The sequence below is a fragment of the Lepisma saccharinum genome, chromosome 14, assembly GCF_977018435.1.
Source record: "Lepisma saccharinum chromosome 14, izLepSacc3.1, whole genome shotgun sequence".
NCBI classification, from domain to species: Eukaryota; Metazoa; Arthropoda; class Insecta; order Zygentoma; family Lepismatidae; genus Lepisma; species Lepisma saccharinum.
The window spans coordinates 71,073,812-71,098,945 of record NC_139242.1 but is presented as its reverse complement, the minus strand read 5'-3'; the positions used below and the strand labels follow the sequence as shown (position 1 = coordinate 71,098,945).

Sequence of the window (25,134 nt, the reverse complement as noted above, 5' to 3'; positions counted from 1 at the left end):
GGTGCATGAACGCCGCCATCGGGAACGTCACACAAGACATGCTTGCTAGGGTTTGGGCGAGAATGGGATTACCGCCTGGACATCTGCCGTGTCACACGTGGGGCACACATAGGAGGCTAGTATAAAACTGGTAGTAATATCATGTGTGTCTGCTCAATATTAGTGAAACTAGTATTATAAAATCGTCTATTTTGTATCATATTATATCCCACATGTTTTACAAGAAGGACTACACAAGCTAGAAAAACAATACGTTTAAAAATAATTACAGCTTTGTATTAATTGGTTCAGTGAACTTCTGATTGTGTAATTTGTTACGTGGTTCAATAGGCATTTCTTAATTCCATGATGTTTTACATTTTTCAGGGCGCATGCAAATAAAAGCAACCCCATCTCAATTCCCTCGCCGCAACCGGAAGTGACGAACAACGTGACGTGATGGATCCGGGGCGAGGCCAGAGGCCAATGGAGTTTGGCTAGTGCTGCCTCCCCCCTCTTCCCCCACCGCCCCTCCGAGTCATGGAGTCACACCAGGCGGAACAAGTCCACAGGCCTCTCGTATTTGACAAGGTAAGTGCACGTTGAAGAGCTTCCTAGATACACTCTGCCTAAGGAAGTTCCAACTGTCAAATGAGGAGAGTTCCAGACTTCCTACAGTTGCCAGAATAGCAAAGTTTAATGGATGTTCAAAATATTTTCAAACTTCGTCCGATTGGAATTCACCCTATTGGAAGATCTGTTCGTTTCTCCGTTCATAGTTTCAAATCTTCGTTGGATCATCCATTCATCTTCGCCGAGAGTCCCATTTCTGCCTGGCTTCTTTCCGTTCTTCTCCGTTGATTGTCTTTATTCGTCCTTGGTTCATCCGCTCACCTCTGTTAAAAATCTAATGATTTCTTTGCTTTTTCGGTTCATCTCCGTTGAAGTCTAATTTCCTCGTTGGTTCTTCAGTTCATTTCTGTTGGAAATCTAATGCTTTATTTGGCTCCTCCATTCCTCTTCGTTGAGTCTAATTTCTCCCTTGGTTATTCCGTTCCTGTCCATTAATAGTCTAGATTCTTCCTTTGTTCCTCTGTTCATCTCCGTTGAAGTCTAATTTCTCTTTGGTTCCTCCGTTTACTCCGTTTAAAATCTAATGCTTTGTTTGGTTCCTTCGTTTATCTCCGTTGAGTGTCTAAATTCTCCCTTGGTTCCTCCGTTCATCTCAGTTGAAGTCTAATTTCTTCTTTGGTTCCTCGGTTGGAAATCTAATGATTTCTTTGTCTCCTCGGTTCATCTCCGTTGAAGTCTAATTTCTTCGTTGGTTCCTCCGTTCATCTCCGTCGAAAATCTAATGATTGCTCCATCCGTTCATCTCCGCTGAAGTCTAATTTCTTAGTTGGTTCCTCCGCTCATTTCAGTTAAGAGTATAATTTCTTCATAGTTCTTCCGTTAACCTCCGTTTAAAATCTAATGACTTCCCTGTTTCTGGCGTTCATCGCCGTTCAAGTTCTCGCTTCTTTCTTGTCCCTCCACTTATCTTCGTTGAGAGTCGAATTAATCCGTTTCTTTAGATTGAAAGTATGGTTTCTTTCGTTAGAAAATCCCGTTCCTTCTTCCGTTCGTCTCCTCAAAAAATCTTCTTTCTTCCTACGATACCATTTCTTTCTTGGTTTCTCATTTTTCCTCCGTTAAAAGAAATTTGTTCCGTAGTTCCTCCGTCCTTCTTTGTTGGAATTCTAGTTTCTTCCTTGGTTGTTTCCGTCTTCTGTTGAATGTGTAAGTACTTCTTGATCTTCATTTCTTCTGTTTCTCTTAGTTCAAAGTTTCCTTTCTTCTCATAAAATGAAGGGAATCGAATTATTGGCTGAATATGGTGGAAAAGGCAGACATATTTTTTTCTAATGTATCTGTTTTAATGAACACAGGCTTCACTTTTACTAATGACAGCAGTGTAGCGTATATTTGTGAAGTCTTTGTCACTAAATGCAGGTGCAAATGCAAAATTGTAACCTACCAGGATGAAGGAACGGACATCTAGCTCTTTTTCGCCAGATGCTGTTCGTTGATGTAGGGTTTTAGAGAGCACGAATACTTGAAAAAGTTACCACTCAACCCCCCTTCTCCGCACTTCCGCTTTCCCTGAAAGCCCTCCTTAACAGTCTCTACGTATGGATTGATTTCAGAATATCCTTCCCACGGAATCAGATCTGGTCTCTTATCGATCCCCGAACAGGGCATTGCAACGTTGCCACATCTTGCCATCATTTTCTCCCCTCCTTTACCTTTTTTTCTTGATACTCTACAGGAACCACGGTTCAAATCTACCGGCTGGGAAGACCACGTCTAGTGTGGTTCGCCGCGGTCCGCGCGATTAGGATGCGGTGGCGGTCTCTGGTGGACGGATTTAACTTTTTCCTCAATTTGCGAGTGTCTGTGGGAATACTTTGACGTCGAATTTCCCTTTCAGAGATGTCTTCGGAGTTAAATGAATTTTCAGGGAACGTCTGGACCCAAGTTCCAGTGTAGGTAAATCCGCAGATGGGGATTTATAGAATTTGAGACCATAGGCTGGCTGTCCTGTGTTTTGGGCCATTTTTTGTCGACATTATTATTATTATTATTATTATTATTATTAACAGTTTTATAATCATGGTACTTCACTACCACTAATTGCATGCTCTGTAATAATAACACAATATTCTAGTCAAGGAGCTAACATCTGTAGGGCCTCTAAAATCGAAATTGGCACAACCCATACTACATCTAAGGTTTGACACCACAGTTTGGTAGAATGGGTTATATATGAACACCCTAGGTAGTGTGTCACGTCAAAGTGTGGTTATCATTAATTTTATGGACGCCATTTTGTGTTGTGATCACGTGACTTCGGTCACGTTCGGGAAATTTCGATAAAACAATACACTTATAGATTTAACAAGATAACACTCGCCTGAAACTGTTTCCTAATCCCGCAATTGCATCAAAGGTAAAGAAACAGACGCTACATTACGGTGGCCAAACTGGCCGCGAACTGGAAAACAAGAATGTTGATTTCAACTGTCGATATCCCTCCACTTGTCTTTCAATTGCTGGCACTCAAAATGTTTACATTCGTTTCTTCGAGGAACTATTGTTTACGTTCGAACACTATTATGTGACCTCTTTGCAGTCTGCCATACAGACTTGCACTCCGGTTAACCTTTAAACCGCAGAGCTGGTTTTCGAAAGTAACCTCTCTCTGGCCGCCGCCTTTGCGCGCGATTTTTAAATTTTACACTTATTTCAGAAAAACGTTATATCTCGGAGACTATTTGAGCAATCTACTTCAGGTAACTTTTGTTTTGCAGCTATAACATCAGGACATGCAAGCATTTAGGAATGAAAACGCCAAAGCCAATAAGAGGGGTTGGGTGGGCCGCGGCCCCTAACTTTCAATGAAAAAAATCATAAAAATGGGAAGTTTTTTTCACATATTCTATAATGTAATGTACCCAGGAACATGAAATGGCTTTCATTCGGTTGAGAAAGAACCATTCTTTGAAAATAAGGCTAAAGCTTGCCTCCCCTTTCAAAAATAGCGGGTGAAGAGGGGGTAAATTCCCCATTTTTATGATTTTTTCACTGAAAGTTGGGGGCCGCTGCCCGCCCAACCCCTCTTATTGGCTTTGGCGTTTTCATTCCTGCATTGTTGCATGCCCTGATGGTCTAGCTGCAAAACAAAAGTTACCCGAAGTAGATTGGTTAAATAGTCTACGAGTTATAACATTTTTTGTCAAGTAAGTGTACAAATTTAAAATTCGCGCCAAGTTCCATACGTTACTTTGGGATTGGGGGGAGGGGGTTGGTGGGTGGATTTTCTTTCACATGACATTTCAAAGTTTTATCTCAACATCTGTCAGCGTTTACAACGTCACATACAAGTATGAAGGTCCTAAAAGCACATTAACTTTTTAATCAGCACGATGGGTCACCATTGACCCATCGGCCGACTAAGCCTATATTTTCTATGGGTCACATGTGACTCATTGGCCGAGTAAAGGCTAAAATACAGTGCTGAAAATAGGATTATGATATAAGAAGTTATTTAAAAGCTAGAAAACCTTTCCTTCTAACTTATTTCATGAAATAAGCAAGTAAAGGACTTGACATGTTGTTGTATTTTGCTATTATGATAATGTTAAGGAATTTTAATAGTCGATGGTGTTTGTCACTTCTCCCTAGTGGCAAATCCCCCCTGGGTCCATAGCCAGAACCGACCGGCAGGGCTACCTTAAAACACAACATTTTTTTTCGGAGGAGTGTTAGGCTAGTTGCATCGGACACGTTTCTCTGAATTGGTGCCAATTCAGGAAATTGGAGATTTACAGAGAACTCAAAATGTGTCAGTTGACACAAGCAGTGATCTAATTGGGCCGGTAGTTACCGGTAGTAAATTAAGATGCCAAAAAGTATACAGGCAGTAAACTTTTAAAATTGACAGTTATTTACTGGAACCATAGGCGCCGACTCCATGGGGCTTGGGGGGGCTCGACCCCCCCCCCCCCCAATGTTAACGATGTGGGGCGGAGTCTCAAAATAATTTTGCTTAAGAGAATCTAATGTATTATTTTGCTTCTCTTGTAACGTTTACTCTGAATTGTGCCACATGAACTTAACTTTAAAAACACATTTGTAATGTTCTAGACCATCAACTTTAAGGGGGGCTATGACCAGATACAGCAAAACACATAACTTATTACTATATACTAAGTATATAATTGTGACTATTGTTAACATTTTTACTAAAAAGAGTTTCAAAAGAAGATGTTCATGAACTAGGAGAGTGGATGGGACGTTCGGGCTACAAATGGCTCTCGCATGATATTCAGAACGAGATCATTGATATATAAGGGAGATCTGTTTTGCGCTCCGTGGTAGCAGATATTAAAAGTCGGGAATATTTTGCTATTATGGTTGACAAAACCTGTGACATATCCATCCGAGAACAATTGACATTCTGATTCGAACTGTAAATGAAAATTTTAATATTTTTTTAATATTCGTGGGTTTTTACGAGATTCCGAACACTGAGGCCAAACTTAAAGGGAGGGAGTGAGTCATTCATTAATTTATTTCAGTGATCAGAGCCCCCCAATAATTTTGACAAGTCGGCGCCCCTGATTGGAAGTGATCGCACAAGAAGCTATGCAATGGCCAGCAATGTACTCGCTCATTTCTCTCTCTCTTTCTTGCACGTTTGAATTGCACCATACAGCACACCGCCGTTCACGGCCGACCCGAGCGCTCTTTATCAATCGTACGTCATCATGAGAAACATGAGAAAAGCAACAATAGCGTCTGCAATTAAAATAGTAATTTAAATAGGTGCTGATAATGTAAACTTCGCTTTTTTGCATAGGAGAATTAAAAATTAGCATTAAGTGTTTGTTCCTTTAACAACGATATAGTTTGATTGATCAAAATTATTTAAAATGTTGTACGGAAAAATGTACAGTCATGTCGTTTATGCGCTTACTTATCATACACGCATTTTCAGTTCTGATCTTGATTCTTGTGGTCGTGGATTGAAGTGTAGAGACATACGCTTTAAGTGTTATTGTACTGTATAAAATGTTTGATTTTAATCCAGTTGGTGTCACGGGCTGACTTGTGCTACATATTCATTTTGCGTGTGAGTGTCACAAGCATAGGCGTAGCTAGAACTTTATATTTGGGTGTGCACAAAGAAAAAAATGCGGTCTTGTACCTTTTTAATAGCATATTTTGCAACACAATCACTTGGCTCTTTAACTGCACTGATGTTTGTAAAGGAATAGAAATTCACTAAATGACAGTGTTGAAAATTTCTGAATATATGTGGTAGAAAAAATCAAATTGCATAGAAATTACACACACACACAAAAAATGTTCATAAATGTTACAAACAAATACATCAAAATAGACGTCATCTATAACAAGAGACGTCAGTCAAAATGTACAATATATCTTAAACTCATCAATAACTTCATTTACATCAATAGAATAGACTAGGCTTTTTCCTGTTCCACAAATAGCAAGAGCAGGGCTTCCAATCTATGCTGCTTCTGAGTTGCTCTTCATTTAGTTTTAAACTTGGGTAAGCTTGGAGAAAGCTCTCTCTCACGTGCAGCTTGTGACAGGTATAGAAGAATGGCGCTGCAGTACAGAGTAGAGTGCAGTAAATATCTTCTTTCTCAAATGACATCAAAAAATCGAAAATCTATAGACACTCTTTTCATCAGCGATAATGCACACGTTTGTACCAAGTAATGACATTTTCAACTTCTTATAAACTTCCGCTTATTTTCTCTCTAATTGAAATATCTGTCTTTAATTCTCTTTGATAAAGCAGCCCATTAGGGTGTGCCTAGGCACACCCGGCACACCCCGTAGCTATGCCTATGGTCACAAGTGAAAAAGTTAGTTTAGATTTGTGGTTAAAACGCGATACAACTGAAGTTGAACTTCCAAGTGCTAAAAACATAAGTACTGAAAATAATTCAGACAGTTCATGCAGTTCACAAATAAAAAAGGAGCGGAATTTTTGGTAATAAGAGAGAGAAAATAACAAACGATGTATTTTATTTTATGAAATCACACACAAGAAAGGATTGTATCAAAATACAGGTCTGTGCATACGAGCATACCGGCAGTAATTTATTTCCAATTCGACCACTGGACACAACTATGTTGACTCCAGTAACACATTACTGCTAGCGATGCATTTTTGACGCATCAAAATGCACGCAGGGATGCATCAAATGCAGTAGCGGCTTCTGCCTATTCGCACGTGCACGCCCAAATAAATCTGGAATGCAAATAGTTATTATTATACTTATTCACTGAACTCTATCTCCTTCAAAACATCAAATGTTTCCACGCTGCTTCACCAAGAAGGGCGGTGGAGAAGCGTGCGATCAGTGACATCAACCCGTGTGTACCATGGCCCACTCGCACAAGTCGAGTTTTGTTCACTCACGCTCGCGTAGAGAACGCTGATTGGCTCTACTGGCGCGGGCACTCTGCATGCGGATTTAGGGAACTCGTGAACGCAGCGGTTCGCGTGTTAGTAGCAGTGTAGCAAACTTATTCCATTCGAGAACGTGTGACGGAGTCGAGGCAATCATTGCAAATTGAAGGATTTTTTCTTTTTGAAAAGGGAAATTTTATGGTATCTTCGCCCATCCTGTTCCAAGCATGGCGGGGGCAAGAAACAAGGAGAGCGGGGGGAAGGGGGGAGCAACTGGAAGCAAAACGCGTGTTTTAATGAATGCCATGCATTGCCTTTGCAGTGGCTTGGCTAAAATTAACTGTCCTTGTAATTGTGTATAGTCGAATTATCAACGCGCGCGGAGGAAGGGTATGTCAGTCATCTGTTACCATTGCGTGCCTGCTCTTGAGTTGCAAAATTGTTCCGCACTGTCAAAAGCTTGTTCATGTGTTTGATTTCATGATAAAAGGGGAAAACTATACATAACGAAAGCAAAGACGTAATATTTAACTTTGTTGAATATTTGGAGGGAAGTTAGCTACAAAGCGTGCAGCGACTGCAGTAATATAATACAGATACAGCGGAAGGGAAAGATAAAATCTGAAGCAAGAAACAGGGCAGTGTGGACTGAGTGAGTATTGTTATTTTTTTAAATATGTATTCTCTTGATTTCGCCTGATTATGTTGGTTCGGTCACTAGAAATAATCAACTGCTAGATAGATTACAACTGAATTACTCCATGTAGTTGTTGGATCGGCTTCTTTGGTGTACGCCATTGTTATTATTCTTTTTGTTCATTATCACTTGGGGGTGGGAGGAAGATTTTACTAAATATGTTTTTAATTTGACAACAGTATTGAAATTGTAAATCGGTATTTCTATGTTTTGAGTGATTTTGTCAAGTTATCGAATGCTGAATTATGTATAGCACAATAACATCGATCTTCTCGTGATTGGTGGGAAACTCTGAGGTATTTGAAAATTGTAAAAAAAAAAAAATCTTATTTTAAAAAATATCCATGAAATATAACTCTTCCATAGCCTCATTTTCAGTGAAGGTGTTCATAACTTGGGTTGCCAATACATTTAGCATCATTACACAAAAACGTGTGTGATAACACTTCTGGACGCTCAGCTGGAGTGCACACCCATAGAGGCAGACCATCAGCCGCCACTGATCAAAGGGTACTTTTATCGGCTACCGATTCGTGTCATTCACGAAAAATGAATCCCTTAAGATGATCGTAACACGATAATTTCAGCGAAATCAAAATTACACGTTTAACTGTGGCAATTGCTGCACCAGAAATATATCAACCTTGATTTGATGCAGTTCGAGTTCTGTGTGAGCTTGCGCGAGTTGCGCCACATGATCTACTTAACTATCTATGCTGTAAAATTGGCAACATCACATTTTCCGTTGCAGAGCCATACCACTGCCATACTGTTTACATTACATTAGTACAGTTTTAGCCAAATTATTGGACTCATTGTAAAGGAAGAAGCACATTTCCTTGTTTTGAAAGTGTTGTTACAAAATATGCGAGGTACATGTCAAAAAAAGGGGCCGATAATTTTTTACTTGGGGCTGGCAACACTGACGAAGCTGCGCGTGAACGGAAGCATGTGACTGCAACAGAGGTATATTTCTCAGTGTGGAGGTGCGTACGTGCGAGTAGCAGAGAGGTGAAATGGCTGCTGTAATAGAAAATCCCGCCAAATCATGGCAACCGTGTTTTGGGACCAAAACAAGGGCCGATTGGTTATTACAGAGAATAAAATCAAACGAGAATTTTTTTTATTTTGATGATATACAAGTACATACCCTGGATATTTTTCTACATAGTCACCATAACGCTCCAAGCATTTTTAGAACCGTGAAACAAGTTTACGTAGACCCTCTGCGTAGAAATCTGCCGCCTGGGATCTCAGCCAGTGGAAAACTGTTGTCTTGAGAACTTCACTATCATCGAAACGTTGCGAAGCAAACAACTTTTTGAGGTGAAGGAACAGAGAGTAATCACTTGGGGCAAGATCGGGACTGTATGGCGGGTGATTAAAACGTTCCCATCGGAATTTTTCAATTGTCGCAACTGTACGGTCAGCTGTGTGCGGGCGGGCGTTGTCATGAATGCGCAGAATTCCAAACCGTAACATTCTTCTTCGCCGGTTTTGGATGGCACGTCGCAGATTAGACATTGTTTGGCAATACATGACTGTGATTGTCCCGGTACCAGGAATTCCACGAGGATTATACCTTTTTTGGTCCCAAAATACGGTTGCCATCAAATGACAGATTGACATGGCATCAGTCATCAGACGTCCGATAATTTCTTATATAGTTTTCTCATTCAAAAGTGCATTTCTGGAAAAAAAAATTAACGCTGCCTTCCGCCAGTTATTAATTTATTTAATTTTCTGTATGGAATAAATTGATAATGTTAAAAGCATTGAAAAATATCTCAAAGGATGAGGATTTATAATGCAGCAAACCCGATGTAAATATCGTGATATAAATTTTCAAACTTTGGGTTGCGCGACCTTTGAAACACTCTTGTGTACATTCCAAATGTAACTGATATTTTATGCAAATGTCGCAAACTAACCCGAAGGAAGTAGAGTGATCTCGGATATTTTCACTGAAAAAGTAAATAACCTTGTGAATTGGGGGTTTAGCTCTCGCCACGAAAACAGTCTAGTCAAGGTCGGAATTTCCCCTTGCCTCCGCTACACACCTGGCCCTCCAGAGTTGCCACGCTTCTTCGAAGCTGCTCAGTCGACACTTCGCGAGTTTACGTCGGTTGAAATTGTTGTAGATGGGTGGTGTGACCTTGACTGGACTGTTTTCGTGGCGAGAGCTCTAGTAACTATGATTCTAAATTGAACTTCAGTTAAGGCTTCTATACTTCATTGATGGTTGAGTGTGTTGAACACTCATTTCACGGTTTAACCTTCGTAGGTTTCGGGTGCGACTCAGACTTTGTTTACTTCATCCAAGCAGCTTCGTATTTCTGTTTTGGTTGTTTTCCGTCGCTTTTCTTCCACTTTTGGTTAATCGCGACGATGAGGATGAGTGATGATATGATGAAATTGATGAAGGGATACTGACAAAGAACAGAACATGCCCAGGTCGAGGTTCAAACCCGGGTGTGATATGATAACCACTCCGCCACGGGGGTTGGCGATGATGATGAATGTATGAGAGCACAAATAGATGAATAATAATGCTGTGACCAATTTGAAATTAAAATTTTCGGTGCGTCAGCACTTAGGTTATTTTGCACCCGTCACCTTATACGGGGTCCAGCCCCTTACCATAACTAAAATAACTCTAATGTTGTGTAACTAAAATATTAAAATATTCTGACTTCGATTAACAGCTGAGGTTGTAAAGGGGCACTCGGCACACATAAGGACAAAACACACACAGTCCTACAAAGATTACACTGGTCGTACGTCCAGACGCCAGAGTCTCGTTAGTCTGCAAAATGCAGTCCAGGGTGTACTACGTGGAAGTGAGTTTGACAATTGGGTTACTACGTGGAAGGTCACCTTACAGACCGCTGTGACCAGTGTTCGAACCTGGAATATCTGGCTGCGTAGTTCGTCACGCTGACCACTCACTCACAGAGGGCGGCCAAACAGTATCCATACTCATCGTTACTGAATCTTCGAACGCATCTCGAACTTGTTTTTTGTTTTTCCATTACCTACGTCTTCGCGAGATGAATCACGGTCAGTTCCCAGGAATAGAACCGGAGTCAAATACCCCGATTCCAGCCGATCCTCTGGCAATAAATCCAATCGTTCCTTATCACGTGACGCAGAGTTTAAATATTGAAGAGCAGATGCGAATTCCCTCGTCCGAGCTCTATTTTGAGAGCTTTGTGACTCACTGTGATATCAATTGATCCCTTGTGGCGCCCTCTTTGACTGTTTCCTCTACTACTCTGCAGACTTATATGTTTCACAAGGCTGCATTGCATGTATGGTTAATAGGGCAAGAAGGAGGGCAAGTTCCATAGCTTGTTCGTCACTTTCCTTCATAAGACACTTCAATATTTTGTTTCGAAATCTGTTAACAGAAGCTTGACGAAACGCAGATGTGGCCTGAATTAAGAGGGCAGGGACAGACAGAGGGAGATGGTTGATAAACTGACGTCATGTACAATCTATTCTATACCCTGTCCCTGGAATCTCTAGAGCGAGAAAACGAAAACAAGAATCTGCGCAAGCAGTGACTGAAAACGGCGCAACCAATGAACACGTACGACGTAACAGGATTGCGTGGAGGGGAAAAGGCGACTGTAGCTACCTTTCGTTTGCAGCAGCATGTACTGCTTCGTTCCGCCCACTATCTTTCTCCCATTATCTACCGTTATGTGCGGTCTTGCCCCACAGACTACCGGGATAGAATATTATAGGGTTTGTAGATTGGCAAAATCTCAAAGACCATGAAATCTAATCATCCAAGGAAGGACTGTGTTTCCAGTTATGAAGTAAGCACTTGAATAGCTTCTCAAAACACTGATTTGCGTTACTTGTAGTCCACGCGTTTACGTCGAAGAACTGAAGAAAGCCGCCGCCACGAACGTGGGTGGGGATAAACAGCGGGCGAGTTGTTTTCGTCCAATCACACTCAACCTTCAGCTAATGGACGCAGCTGTCATTCTGCTCGTCTACTCCACGTGGAGTCTCAGTCACATGACTGCGGATACGCTGTTGCCGTACTATGCAACTTCAATGTGGAGACTGTGGGAAGGTGCTTGTGCGCGGAGGGACAACGTGGCGTAGAGTAGATGTGTGGCAACACTGTGCGTTGAATGTGATTATTGCAGCTGGTGGGCGTGCTCCGTGGACTCCAAAGCCAGCCGGTATTTAACGAAGCTAGCGCGTCGACTTTAATTTCGCATGTATGCTGTTCGAGAAAGTTAAACTATTCCATGGTTGCCAAGCCCCACTTTATTTCCGTGGTAGCTGCTCTGTTTTTCATATACGCTATTAAATTACAGGGGTGTTTTAAATTTGTGTGTTTGTGTGTGTATTTATAAATATAAATACACACACACACACACACACACACACACACACACACACACACACACACACACACACACACACACACACACACACACACACATACAGGAGTAGTAGCAAAAACTAAAACTAATTCAGAAGCCACCTTTTTTCAAATAGGGTATAATTCAATTGATTTGGTGTCTTAAGTCCACTTTATGCACATATAGGCTAATCGGGACTGGACTTATGGTTTAAAGTGGAATTCGAACCTCTGTCCAATATGCCTCCACGAGGTATCAAACCAGGGACCCCTTGATTACAAGGCGACGACATTACCACTACGCCATCTGGGAGGCCCTCAAATATGGTATAAAAAAACAGCCATGAATTCAACTAAGATAGAGCTACACATATTGAAATATCATCTTAAGACATTTAATTTATACAAGATTGGATTAAAAGAAATTAATTCTTGCGCCGGAGCGGCCTTCCTAAAGAAACTTCCCTGGTTATGCAGTAGTAAAAAGTTGACAGTCTGTTCAGGTAATTTGAGTAAGGGCGATTATCATGTTTCCCAGGATTACTGTCGTAATTCTCCTAGAAGGAATTCAAAATTACTATAATTCTGCTCTTGTAAATTATCCAGTTTGTAACAGGCTTGTTTCACCTTCTGCTGTGAAATACGCAGTCGTTATGCGTCAGTATAGCGGATGCACGTGAAATAATGATGCTAAGCCAATCACATAACTGCTATTCAAGCAATCACTGGCATAGAACTTCCAGGAAAGAGTGGGGGGGGGGCTATCATCGAGCCCATGGATAACAATTCTTCCTTAAAAATGATTTATGTCAACACTATATCTTCGTGGTAAATTTTGAGATGGTTTATAATGATATGCTCCATAATTTCAATAGAAATTCCAATTGTTGCAAAAAATTAAATTCGAAATATAAACTTGTTTATATTGTGAGCTCTAGGTGGCCACCCTTTGTGAGTGTTAGTGATACATTTTCTAATCTTCAAATTGAATGTTTCTCCTTGTGAAGTTGACGAGAACATAATAACATCATGTTAAATGAACAATACTAGAAAGAATGTTAGCCCGGCAACATCTGGGGTATATAACTTGCAATGTTTATACTTTATGATAGAGTAGGGTAAGTATTTCCATATTTTGCGAGGAGTAGGGTAAGTATTTCCATATTTTACCATGCTACACTTGGGCACCTTTGAACATACGTAGGAATATGGCAGCAAACATTCATTTAATTCTCTAATACCACGGATACAAGTATTGTAACCTCATGGTAACTGGCTCGGTCCCTCCTTTCCGCTCCTATCACAACGTTACACTGAAGCTGAACGCTCTGATTTCCACACGTGCGCACGAGAGCGCTCTTTTAAGAAAAGAGACTGGTTACCCAGATCTGGATTAGACGAAAACTATGAAGAGAACGATCACACACACAAGTGAAACATACAGAAGACAAATTATATTGGATCTGAGTCCAGCCGCCAACCAGTTCAAAGACAGAATGCGTTACGTGGTCACCTGTTGATCTCCTTACCAAAGTTCCCGCATTCGAGTCCAACACTAAATATCAATAGCGTTACGAGCTATGGTTCTGTCCCAGGACTGGTCCCTGGAGACACAATTGGGGGGCGTTAAAACCCTAGCCGTATCGGATTTCACCCTCTGTGTTTGAGGGTTGGACGATTAGTCGTAGGTAGAGGAGGTAATTAACGTAACACAACTTGAATAGTTAATGTACTGAGTTTTATTTAGAAAGCACTCCAATAGAATAATAAAGAGAGAAGTTAGGGGCGTAAGGATTAGCACCATAAAGGGGTAGGTACTTATCTGAGGATCGCCTGGACGCTGGAACGGTCGGCGGGGCGCAGGTCTGGCTGGCTGGCCTCTGGACAGGCTCCGGCTTGGGTTCCACGGCCTCTGGGCGGCCCTGTAGTCGATTCTCCGCGCCCGCCACTGTCGCGCTCTCGTTGGCTTCTCCTCCTGAGGCAGGTTGTTAACCCCATTAATCCCACCGGGAGTTGGGAAATGCTTAGGATAGGTTTTCCGGGTATAGCCGGTAACGATAGTACAACAAAAATTAGTTCAGCCGCCAGAGCCTCGTTTGTAACTATATGCGAAACTATATTTGTTACCGTAGTTCAACGCATTTTTCGGGGACGGTTAATCGTTGATATATACGGAATTCGTGCATAAGGTTAACTTTACTGTTACCGGAGACATGCTGATTCGAGTATGACAAGAAATGGACTATACCGCGTTTGTTACAACCTGTCCCGGTTCCCGCGCTAGCTGATCGCTGGCTTTTCTCCGTGCTGGGGAAAGTCAAAGCCAGGCAGCCAATTAAAATACGCAACGTCGCAACAGCGTCTACGTAAGCGCCTCTCTTCTGGCTTCCATTCGCTCCTCGCTGCCCAGCAGACGAATTTTTCCTCGTTTCTCATTGGCACAGACTGTCGAGCGATCGCTAGCGCGGGAAACGGGACAGGTTCCAACAAACGTGGTATAGATATCTGTCGCATTACGAAGAGTGTGACTTTGAGTCTTTGCAGTGTGTGCTTAAAAAACTTGTAGGTAATATATTAGTTCTGTGACAGAAGCAATCCTCGTACCACACGATGAGACCGATAATAATGTATTTGAAAGATATACATTTTTTTAAAGAGGCACTGTGGTATTCTATCGAACAATTGTACAGCGTGAGTACAAAAACACTCCCTGGTTTCAAGATGTCATAAAATTAATAGTTACTTGAATATTTTGATAAAATTGATATCCAAAGCTCAGTTAACTCAAAATATTTTAATATCTTTCTTATCAGAATCGCTAGTTGTGAATTCGGTAGCTAGAGGGCAGTAAAATCGAAAATGGCGTTCCCTCCGCAGCAAAGAAGCTGGTGCGTGTTAGAATTTGCCAAAACAAGCAGTTTTGTGAGAGTGCAGCGTGCATTTAAACGGAAGTTTAATGTTGATCCACCTACACACAAATCCATTCTGAAGTGGCATAAAACATTTCTTGAGAGAGGATGCATTTGTCATCAAAGAAAAGAACATTCTGGCCGACCGTCCATCTCTGAGGAAATTGTGAAGCGTGTGCGAGAAGCCTTTGTACGCAGTTCCAGAAAATCAACACGTCAAGCCAACAGGCAGTTGCAAGTGCCACAAAACTACCGTAAGCAAGATTTTACGGAAGCGTTTGCGTTTTCACCCGTACCGGCTGCAATTGGTTCAAAAGTTATATCCACAAGACAAGGTAAAGCAACGCGAGTTTTGCGAGACTATCCACACTTTAATGGAGGACGATGAAACCTTTCTGACGAAGATCATTTTTAGTGATGAGGCGACCTTCCACTTGAGTGGAAAAGTGAACAGGCATAATGTTAGGATCTGGGGAAGCGAGCATCCGCATGCCACTCTTGATGTGGAACGTGACTCACCCAAGGTGAATGTTTTTTGTGCAGTGTCAGAGCGTCGAGTGTACGGTTCGTTCTTCTTTGAGGGGCCAACAATCACAGGTGAAAGCTACTTAACAATGCTACGTGACTGGTTAATTCCTCAACTTGCTGCAGAGAGAGAGGTGACTACATTCTACAAGAAGATGGAGCACCCCACACTGGCATCAATCTGTACGCAACTTTCTGAATGACAACCTCCCACACCGTTGGATAGGACGAGCTGGACCCAATGATCAAAATCTATGTAAGTGGCCCCCACGATCACCGGACATGTCAGTTTGTGACTTTTGCCTTCGGGGGTTCGTGATGGACAAGGTCTATGTACCTCCACTACCCACAACCTGAATCATCTTCAGGAACGCATCAGTACAGCTGTCAACTTCATCACACCGGATACGCTTGAGAAGGTGTGGTTGGAGCTGGATTATCGTCTCGATGTTTCCCGAGTAACAGGTGGCGCGCACATTGAGCATTTGTAATTCCAATGAACGCCACGAAAACTTTATGAGTTTTTACAACTACTGTGAACATTTCTGTAGAATACTACTTTTGGTATTAAACTTATACACTTTCAAAACCAGGGAGTGTTTTGTGCTCACGCTGTAAATTCAACATAATAAATTCTACCCCATACGCTACCTAGAATCGAAATCATTTCCTGGAATAGACCTGCCAAAAATCCATCACTTCCGGGAACCGCTTATCGTTTCGCCGCTCCGGCTGTTCAGCGCCAGCTCATTTGTAATGCTGGAATAACCAGCGACGCTTATCTAATCAGATGCTTATTGTGTCCTGGCGTTGTCGGCTTTCACGCTCACGGCCACGCCTTCAACTGTTTGCGTCCAGCTTCCCACATAGGCAGCGAACCGAGTCTTTGCCCCATGTCGCGACGTGCTATGTAGAGATTAGATGGGCAGTTCTGTACTGAAGGATTTGTTTTGTGAAGATTTCCATTTTACGATTCAGTAAAATTAGTCGTTGGACATATTCTTGCGATTTTTTTAAACCCCTTGTCAAATGATTTTTTTGTTTAGAATGAAGTGGTTTGGATCTCACTTTAAACTCTAGGTCCAGTCGCAATTAAGTGGACTTAAATCGAAACTCAAATAAAATTAAACTGAGACCTACGTACGCGTATGTTTGTCTCCCTCGGTTGTGTACGAGAGTGTAGCTCATGAGCTCTTTTACGAGTTGATCTTCATGTACAGTGGGAACCATTCTAATTCCCGGACGACGGGGAGGGAAGCTGTGGCTGCGAGGCTGTCGCTGGGGACGAGCCAAGTCAGATGGTTTCTACCTGCCTGCTATGTCACAACGGACATCGAGCTACGCGGAGCTCACAAGCCCCAACTGCGAAGGTTGCGGGAAAGAAATGAAAGGATGTTTCAGATGCATTGCACATTATGTGTGCACATTTCGGCAAGGGGATATGTGCATGGTAACTATCATATTAAAGACCGCGCCGATACATACTGCATTTAGGGCGTTTTAGGGTTAGTTTCAGATTGAGACTAAATGAGAATTATCGAAATAGAGGGTAAATATTCTCGAGTAATGCCGAGTTCGAAACTCTAGACGCTTCTTTTTAATTAGCGTGTATTGACTACTTACGTGATAAGAAAAACAAACAAAAAAAACTTGCAAGGGGTGGGGAAAAGTTGGGAATAGTGGAGGTAGTTTTTTTCCCGCTCATCTCACTCTATATGCACCTACATACGAATAATGGTGATATAATTTCTCAATTTGATTCCTCCCTTTACCTATCCATTTCAATTTTGAGAACTGAGTTTTATTAGCACAGAATATTGACCTGGGGGTAAAGATATCTGAAAACCTGTTTCTTCTTGTTTTGGTGCCTTTGATTCCAATCCGCGCTGCGTGTTGAATGGAAGGATCGAGATGTTATTCAAACTGGAAAAATATGTTCAAATTATGGCTGCTTTCAAACTCTTTGACATTTACTCTGAGGTAATAATTTTTTACTTTATATTATAAAATTCTGTTTTTATACTGTGAAATACACATTATAGAAAACGAAAGACGAGTGATAACCTAAAGGAAAAAGAAACAAATCCGTGTTTGATTGGACTTGAATTCTACCGCTCATTCTAATGGCTTGAACAAGTAGCTAGGAGAATGCAAAGAATTTGCATACATGAAGGCTAAACAGTTTTTTGGTATCAACCGCAACATAATATTATACCTTTGTTTACTATAATCACTATGTTTCCCGAGGTGCAAGAGGGAGGGGTGTATTGACGTTTTAATATCTAGGCCCAACCGGGGGAGGGGGTCACAAGTTGTTTCCAGTAACTATATTTAGATGTTTACTCTAAACATAAAGTTATGATAATTGCATATAATTCTGAACATACATACCTTAATAAAAGACTAGTTTATATGTGCCGTCTTGCCTAATTTGTAAAGAATAATTTTAAACCATTTATGTTATCAGTTAAAAATTGCTCCTTAGTTTGTCATTGTTATTCCTAATCAATACAATCCCCAATGGCGTAGCAATAACATCGTGGTCTCGGGTTTGATACCTGGTGGAGACACATAGTGGTTCCGATCTCACTTTAAACCGTAAATCCAATCTGCGATTAGTATAAAATTACGCATACATATTCATATTAGTTTTACAGAAGCGATGGTAATTTATTTCAATGTTTTGAAAATAAAAAGGGTTACGTCCCGGGGAAGCACCGCCCCTCCACAACCGTTATCACTTTGAAATGCCACCCAAGATTATATGAATTTCAGTAATTCTTTGTTCTGTATTGCTGGACTGCGAACCTTACTTTCATTGCCTTTTCTGATAATAAAATGAAGGAATGCTTCGGAAGAGAATTTGGAAGATGAAAACAAATACAATGTCAGGAAGGTTCATGTGAGGATGGGAACATTCTCCCGCCTAACTACGGGATAGACTCCTTCCCTGGCATTTTTTGCTTTTGATTTTCCACTAACGATGGAAATTTATACTTTGATACGATGTCAGGAAAGAAGAATTGATAAGGCATAAAATGGGAGAGATGAAGCCAGGCACTTTTCGTTTAGTCACAATTATATCCAAAGACAACACTTGTTCAGGACGTGATTCAAAACCGTCCACGATTTGAACCAGAGAGTAGGTCAATCTGCCCTTAAAGACGGTATAGATTGTGATTGATGCTGAAATATGATTGCTTATTGCAAACTGAAATCTGGCTTCTTTATTAGCGTAGAGAGCATGAACATTTCGCGTCATAGATTTTATTTATTAGAATAATACGCAAATGACAAGAACATGTTGCATTCTATTTTCTCTACATTTCTTTACATTATGAGAGGCATTCGAGTCAAGCTTGGAGTTTTGATTTTTCAGAATAACTGAACATATTTGGACGAATAGCAAATACTTTTATTTCTCATGTCATCCTCCTCTACAGTAATGCACTAATTCCAGCGTTCCACCGGTGCTTGGATACCAACAGCGTAGAAAGATTTGTCGCTGTCTCTGGAGCTTGATGGGGAAAAGAAATTCATTGACAAATATTTGTTTTCTGTGCATCAAACGCGCGAAGTGTATATTCCAAAATTATGTTTGTTAGGCTTTAAAGTGTGCAAGTAGCTAACCATTAATATGGAATAAAGAAGAAATCCCTCAACAGTGGAAAGAATCCATAATTGTTCCTGTGTTTAAAAAAGGTGATAAAATGAACTGCAATAATTACCGTGGAATTTCTCTACTCTCAACAACATACAAAATATTGTCTAACATTCTTTTAACAAGACTAACACCATATGCTAATGAAATTATAGGTGATTATCAATGTGGATTTAAACGTAACAGATCAACTACAGATCAAATTTTTCACATCAGACAGACAGTTGAAAAAAAGTGGGAATATAATCAAAATGTCCATCAGCTATTCATTGATTTCAAAAAGGCATATGATTCTGTCAAAAGAGATAAATTATATAATATATTAGTAGAGTTTGGAATACCTAAGAAGCTTGTTAGTATGATAAAAATATGCACCAGTGAAACCGAAAGTAAAATTCGTGTGGGTATTAATGTCTGACAAATTTACAATTCATGATGGGTTAAAACAAGGAGATGCATTATCTCCATTGCTCTTTAATTTTGCCTTAGAATATGCTGTTAGGAAGGTAAAAGAAACTAAAGAAGGACTAAAATTAAATGGTGTGACTCAGTTGTTAGCATATGCAGATGATGTAGACTTACTGGGGGATGATGTGAATACAATTAAGAATAATGCTAAAATATTTTTCAAAACTGCTAAAGAGATATGTTTGGAAGTTAACAAAGAGAAAACTAAATATATGCTTACAGGCCGAAACCAAGTGTTAGGTAATAATTAAAATCTAATTATTGATAACAACTAGTTTGAACCAGTTTCCAAATTCAAATACTTAGGAGTAATATTAACAAATGAAAATTATATTAAAGAGGAAATAAAAAGTAGGCTTAATTCAGGAAATGCATGTTACTTCTCTCTTCATAAACTTTTGTCTTCTCGTTTAATATCTAAGAAACTAAAAGTTTAAATATACAAAACTGTAATTTTGCCTGTGGTATTATATGGATGAGAAACTTGGTCCCTTACATTGAAAGAGGAACATAAATTGAGAGTATTTGAAAATAAGATCCTTAGGAAAATCTTTGGACCTAAAAGGGATGAGGAGACAGGTGAGTGGAGAAGGTTACATAATTTAGAACTACATAATTTGTATTCATGTCCAGATATTATTAGAATAATTAAATCAAGAAGACTTAAGTGGGCAGGCCATGTGGCACGAATGGGAGAGGAAAGAGGAGTTTACAGGATTCTTGTTGGGAAACCTGATGGTAAGAGACCTGTAGGAAGACCAAGACGAAGATGGAGGGACAACGTTGAGATGGACCTAAGGGAAATATGTAGGGATGGAAAAGAGTATATAGATCTTGCTCAAGATAGGGAAAGATGGAAGGCCTGTGTTGCTGCAGCCATGAACCTTCGGGTTTAAGAAGGCTAGAGAGTTAGTTAGTTAGTTAGTTAGTCAGTAAGTAGCTAACCATCCTTCGGAGTATCCAACTGCTATAACAATTCCAGATAAAAGGATCTACTTGTTGCAGTTATCGTGAACACAAAATTGGTGACGTTATTTTAGCGTCACGCACCTCATCTAAACTACGCATTATATTTGTTTGTTTTTAAATTCAATAATCTAACACTTTTTGAGTCTCCTTCTCTATGCTCCCCAAAAATCTAATCTAGGCAGTGTTTGAAAATGTCCAAACTGACTAAAATTTATAGGTGTGTGTGTGTGTTCAGGTTTGTTGGTAGGGTTTGAAAGTAACAAGTTTCAAATACCAGTTACTTTCTCGTTTTCAGGTAAGGAGCATGGGCGTTGTGAGAGGGGATCGAACAGGTACGGACGCCCCCTGGAATTTCGTTTCATTCACACAACACAAAGTTACATAAACTTCGCTATTTTTTATTGTAAATGACAGAAATAATATTCAGTTAGTTAGTATTCGAACAGAATAATAAAAGATAAAGAGGCATTAGATCCAAAACAATGGGTTTTGAAAAAGAAAAGGGTTACGTCCTGAGGAAGCACCTGTAGTAACCAAGTTATGTTTTTCATACTTTACTTTTTTATACTAAGATCAAATGGTTCCGCACTTTACTTCCAACATTTAGTGTGTTATGTGAAAGGCAAACAACAAACAGTGTATGAGTAAAATATCCATCTAACCTTTAAAGCTTTCTCTTGAACGAGGTGTGTAAACGTTAAGAACGTAGTAGAATAACATAACTGTACACTTCAGTGCACGAACTGCATGAAATGTAAGGAGATAATGAAGTGAGTCGTGCTGTATATTCACTCATCTGGTGGATCAAGTAGAATAATACTAATATTAATAAATTTTGAAGAAAATTAGTATATTTTTATTAGTATTAATAGATATTGTGTAAAATATAACCATGATGATCATTATTATTATTACTTTTGGGCCTCGCAGATGGCGTAGTGGAAGCGTCATCGATTTCTAATCAAGGGGTCCGGGATTCGATTCCCGGTGGAGGCATTTAGTGGTTCGGATCTCACTTTAACTGTAGATCCGGTCCCGATTAGCCGTTCTGTGCATAAAGTGGACTTAAAACAACAATTCAATCAAACTGTTCAATTCTATATTATTTCTACTATACATTGCTGACCCCCCCATCACAATTCTTTTTGGCGACAGCCATGGTAAGGAGTTTATTAATTAAAAAACAAAACTATGATTTGCTCAAGATTTTTTTTTAAGTTATTAGTTATGTGTATACATTTGCAACGTGGATTTTTGGATGATGTTGTTATTCAGGTTCACTTTGAATTTTTTGTCTATTTTCATGGGCGTTTATTATAATTTATTGCAAATGAATGTTCACTTTTGAGGATAAAGTCAAGGAAAGCTTGCCTTCAGTTCAAGCATGTTACACGTTCTACGATGTTAAGCTTATCTGCAAATAACGGTAAACTCTGGAAATCGGTTAAATTCCATAAAAGGGTAACTGTCTTAGTTCGTTTTGGGGCAAAATACTACAACTGGCTTACTTTTACGAAGTACCTTTACAAAGTCTGAAAGCAACAAGCACAGGTTATTTCATCTGTCTGTACGCTGGAGAGGATATATTGCTATTAAAGAAAATTCAACTCAGATTTCAATAATTCATTTTCATTTCTGTTACATGTTGGAAGATAGTTGACTACATTAAAATTTATACGTAAAAATACTCGTCCAGGGAGATTCGAACTTTTAACGAATCGTTATTTTATTAGCTCAAAATACCCTACTATTTCGCCTTTAGTAAAGTTGATCTGTTACATTACGCGCATATGCTTCATATATACTCGCCTAGCTTTGTGTTTTGCCAGCCCCCGTGGCAGATTGGATGTCGGCCTCCGTGGCGGAGTGGTTAGCATAGCGCGCTACGAAGTCAGGGGTTCCGGGTTCGAATCCCGGCTAGGACTTGGATGTTTGTGTTTGTCCGAAATGAGTAACGACGAGAATACAGTACAAATTGACGTGTGTGAATGACGGGGGGATACTGCCGAATAGGGGTATTCAAAAAGAAAAAAAGATTGGTTAGCACATGGCGCTACGATGCCAGGGCTCCCGGGTTCGAATCCTGGCCTGGGCATGGATGTTTGTGAGTGTCCCTTCATCAATTTCATCATATCATCACTCATCTCCATCTTCGCAAGTTAGCCAAAAGTGGCACAAGAAGCGAAGTAAAATACAGCAATTCAATCAATCAGCGTTGTATTTTAACTATTGATAATAAAATATTGGAAATTAACAAGGGCTTCTCAGGTTTTCGCCCGGTGATTTTGTTGAATTACTGCGTTGTGTAATCTATGAACTTCCCTTTCTAAACATAAAAACAAATTAATGATATTGAATAAAAATGATCATTTTCACAGGATTCAAATCCCTCTGGTCTACTGGCAGACACGTTATCAATCTTGCCTTGAGATTCCGCACTGTAGTGTTGAGTTACAATCGTATTTTTTTAAAATATATAATCACATGTGCTTTGAAAGTAATAAATCCTTCATTCCTCTCGAAATCCATGCAAACGTGTTTTACTCCATATATATTCCCTTCGGTGAATGCTGTTAGGGAAGTGTTGTGAGCATGCAAAAAACGGTTCTGCAGCTTGCCTGGGATTTCAAGCGCACCAGGTGTTCATTGCAGACACCACTTGGCTCGTACCCAGCGACAGCGTCCTACCTGCCTGGAGGTGAAAACTTCCCGCTGTCTGGGAATACAAATGATTCCCACTGTACATGGCTACTTACTTTTAACACGCAAACGCAGCAACAATCAAATGCGGGATTATACTTGGCAACGTTGCTATAGGATATCCGATGTTCGCATTGCTGAGATTACCATCCATTCTCGAAAACTATTGGCAGATAGAAATAGCTTCCAATGTCAGGTCCATTAGTGAATTCAATTACATGAAGTTTTGAGATGAAATAGAGAATAGGTATATATTTTCACTTTTCATCAGGTGTATATTTGATCAACAAATGGCACTGGTGGATCTTAAGCCATTGAACGGTTATTTGAATGTAAGAATCACAGACTATAACGCCTTGGTAAAATTTTAGAGAGCAATGAATTGTCCTATTCGCGATTCCAACTACCTGTTATGACATCTGGCGAGACATTTTGTAACTAGTCTTGCTTCGTGGAGTCAAAGGGACAACAAGAAAAGTACATTAATTATTGAGCAAGTGTTTCTGTGTAGCGAGAATAAAACCAACGACAACCAGCCAAAAACGTCTTCGTCACATTTTGGTATCATTCATATAGTGACCTCACATGATATTTAAAAAAGAGGCAAGGCAAAAATGCATTTCAAAATATGTCACAGAGCGTTACACTTCCCAATAAACGTTTCTCGATTTTAATCCACTGATAGTAATCATTCCAGCACTGCAACACATTGAACTCCACAAAATCAACCTTTGTCAAGCCGAAAGTTATTTCTAAAGCACATTCACCATGACAAATGTCACACCACTTACATGAACACATAAATAAGATCCACAACAACATGTTTCATATTTCACCTGCTAGATTTCTATGCTCAGAAATTTATTTAATACAATGTCATCTCTAATATTTGCAGTTATCACACGAGGTACGAACAACACTATTTTACAATGCAAATGCATTTATTGTGACTGAAATTTCTATTTTTTCGCTCGCAGCAGTAAGTGAAAAATGCACAAATTATGCTTCCAACTTCCTTATATCACCCCGAGATCACATTGGATCACACGAAACATTCCGAAAATTTAGTTTCCTGTTTTCTGAATAAAGCCCTCTACAACGTATCACGTTGTACAGACGAATATAAGCAACGCCCTACCCCAGTTCCACGGATTATAGTGCCAGCAACACTAGCGCCGCAGTGGTAATTGGAAATACTATTCAGTACATTCGTTGCGAAATATACATATAGCCACTCTACTGTCGAAATGATTGAACGTAAGTGACTTATCTGAACGTCCTGAATTTGATTTTATTTTTACTCATTAAGTCTACACGAATTTACACTCTTTGGTACGGGGGACCGGGTAGACTGAGATGGCAATGCCTTTAGCTACAGGTAGAAGTCAACTAACTCTGTTTCTGGAAATCTGTTAATAGAACAAACTCCACGTTATCTAAAAGAAACCAGGCGTGGTATCATAATTGAAGAAAACCCAAAAATACCTGTCAATAGTCGTCTACCGTTATTTCCACTAAATTTAAGGCAGGGCTTTTAAAGGTCCAGGAATTTTAAATACATTCAATTCCGGTCCAGGAGAGAAAATCAGAAACCGTAAATGGGTTCTGGACCGTAAAGAACCTTTTTATCTGCAATTTCAACAGATCAATTTAAATACTGTCCAGAAACCTTTTTCCGGCTCAATTTAAATACGGTCCGGGAACCTTTTTTTCTCGCTCAAGTTAAATAAAGTCCAGGAACTTTTTTCTGGCTCAAGTTAAATACGATAATCAATCGTGATGCTGATAATTAGAGCCCGGAAGTTTGGCAAAATGCCTCTTTTTATCTACTGCATATATCGATAAAATTTT

The 25,134-nt window shown here is 40.0% G+C and overlaps 1 protein-coding gene across 5 annotated transcripts in view; it reads left to right on the top strand.

The window, feature by feature from the left end:
* Nucleotides 1-25,134, top strand: part of LOC145999010 (regulator of G-protein signaling 9) — a 304,822-nt gene that overhangs the window by 69,072 nt on the left and 210,616 nt on the right. For all 5 annotated transcript variants that reach the window (XM_083135882.1, XM_083135883.1, XM_083135888.1 and 2 more), the window contains exon 2: nt 367-570. In XM_083135882.1, coding sequence (XP_082992008.1) covers nt 520-570 — 51 coding nt within the window. In that variant the 5' untranslated portion in view covers nt 367-519. The remainder of the gene's footprint in view (nt 1-366; nt 571-25,134) is intronic.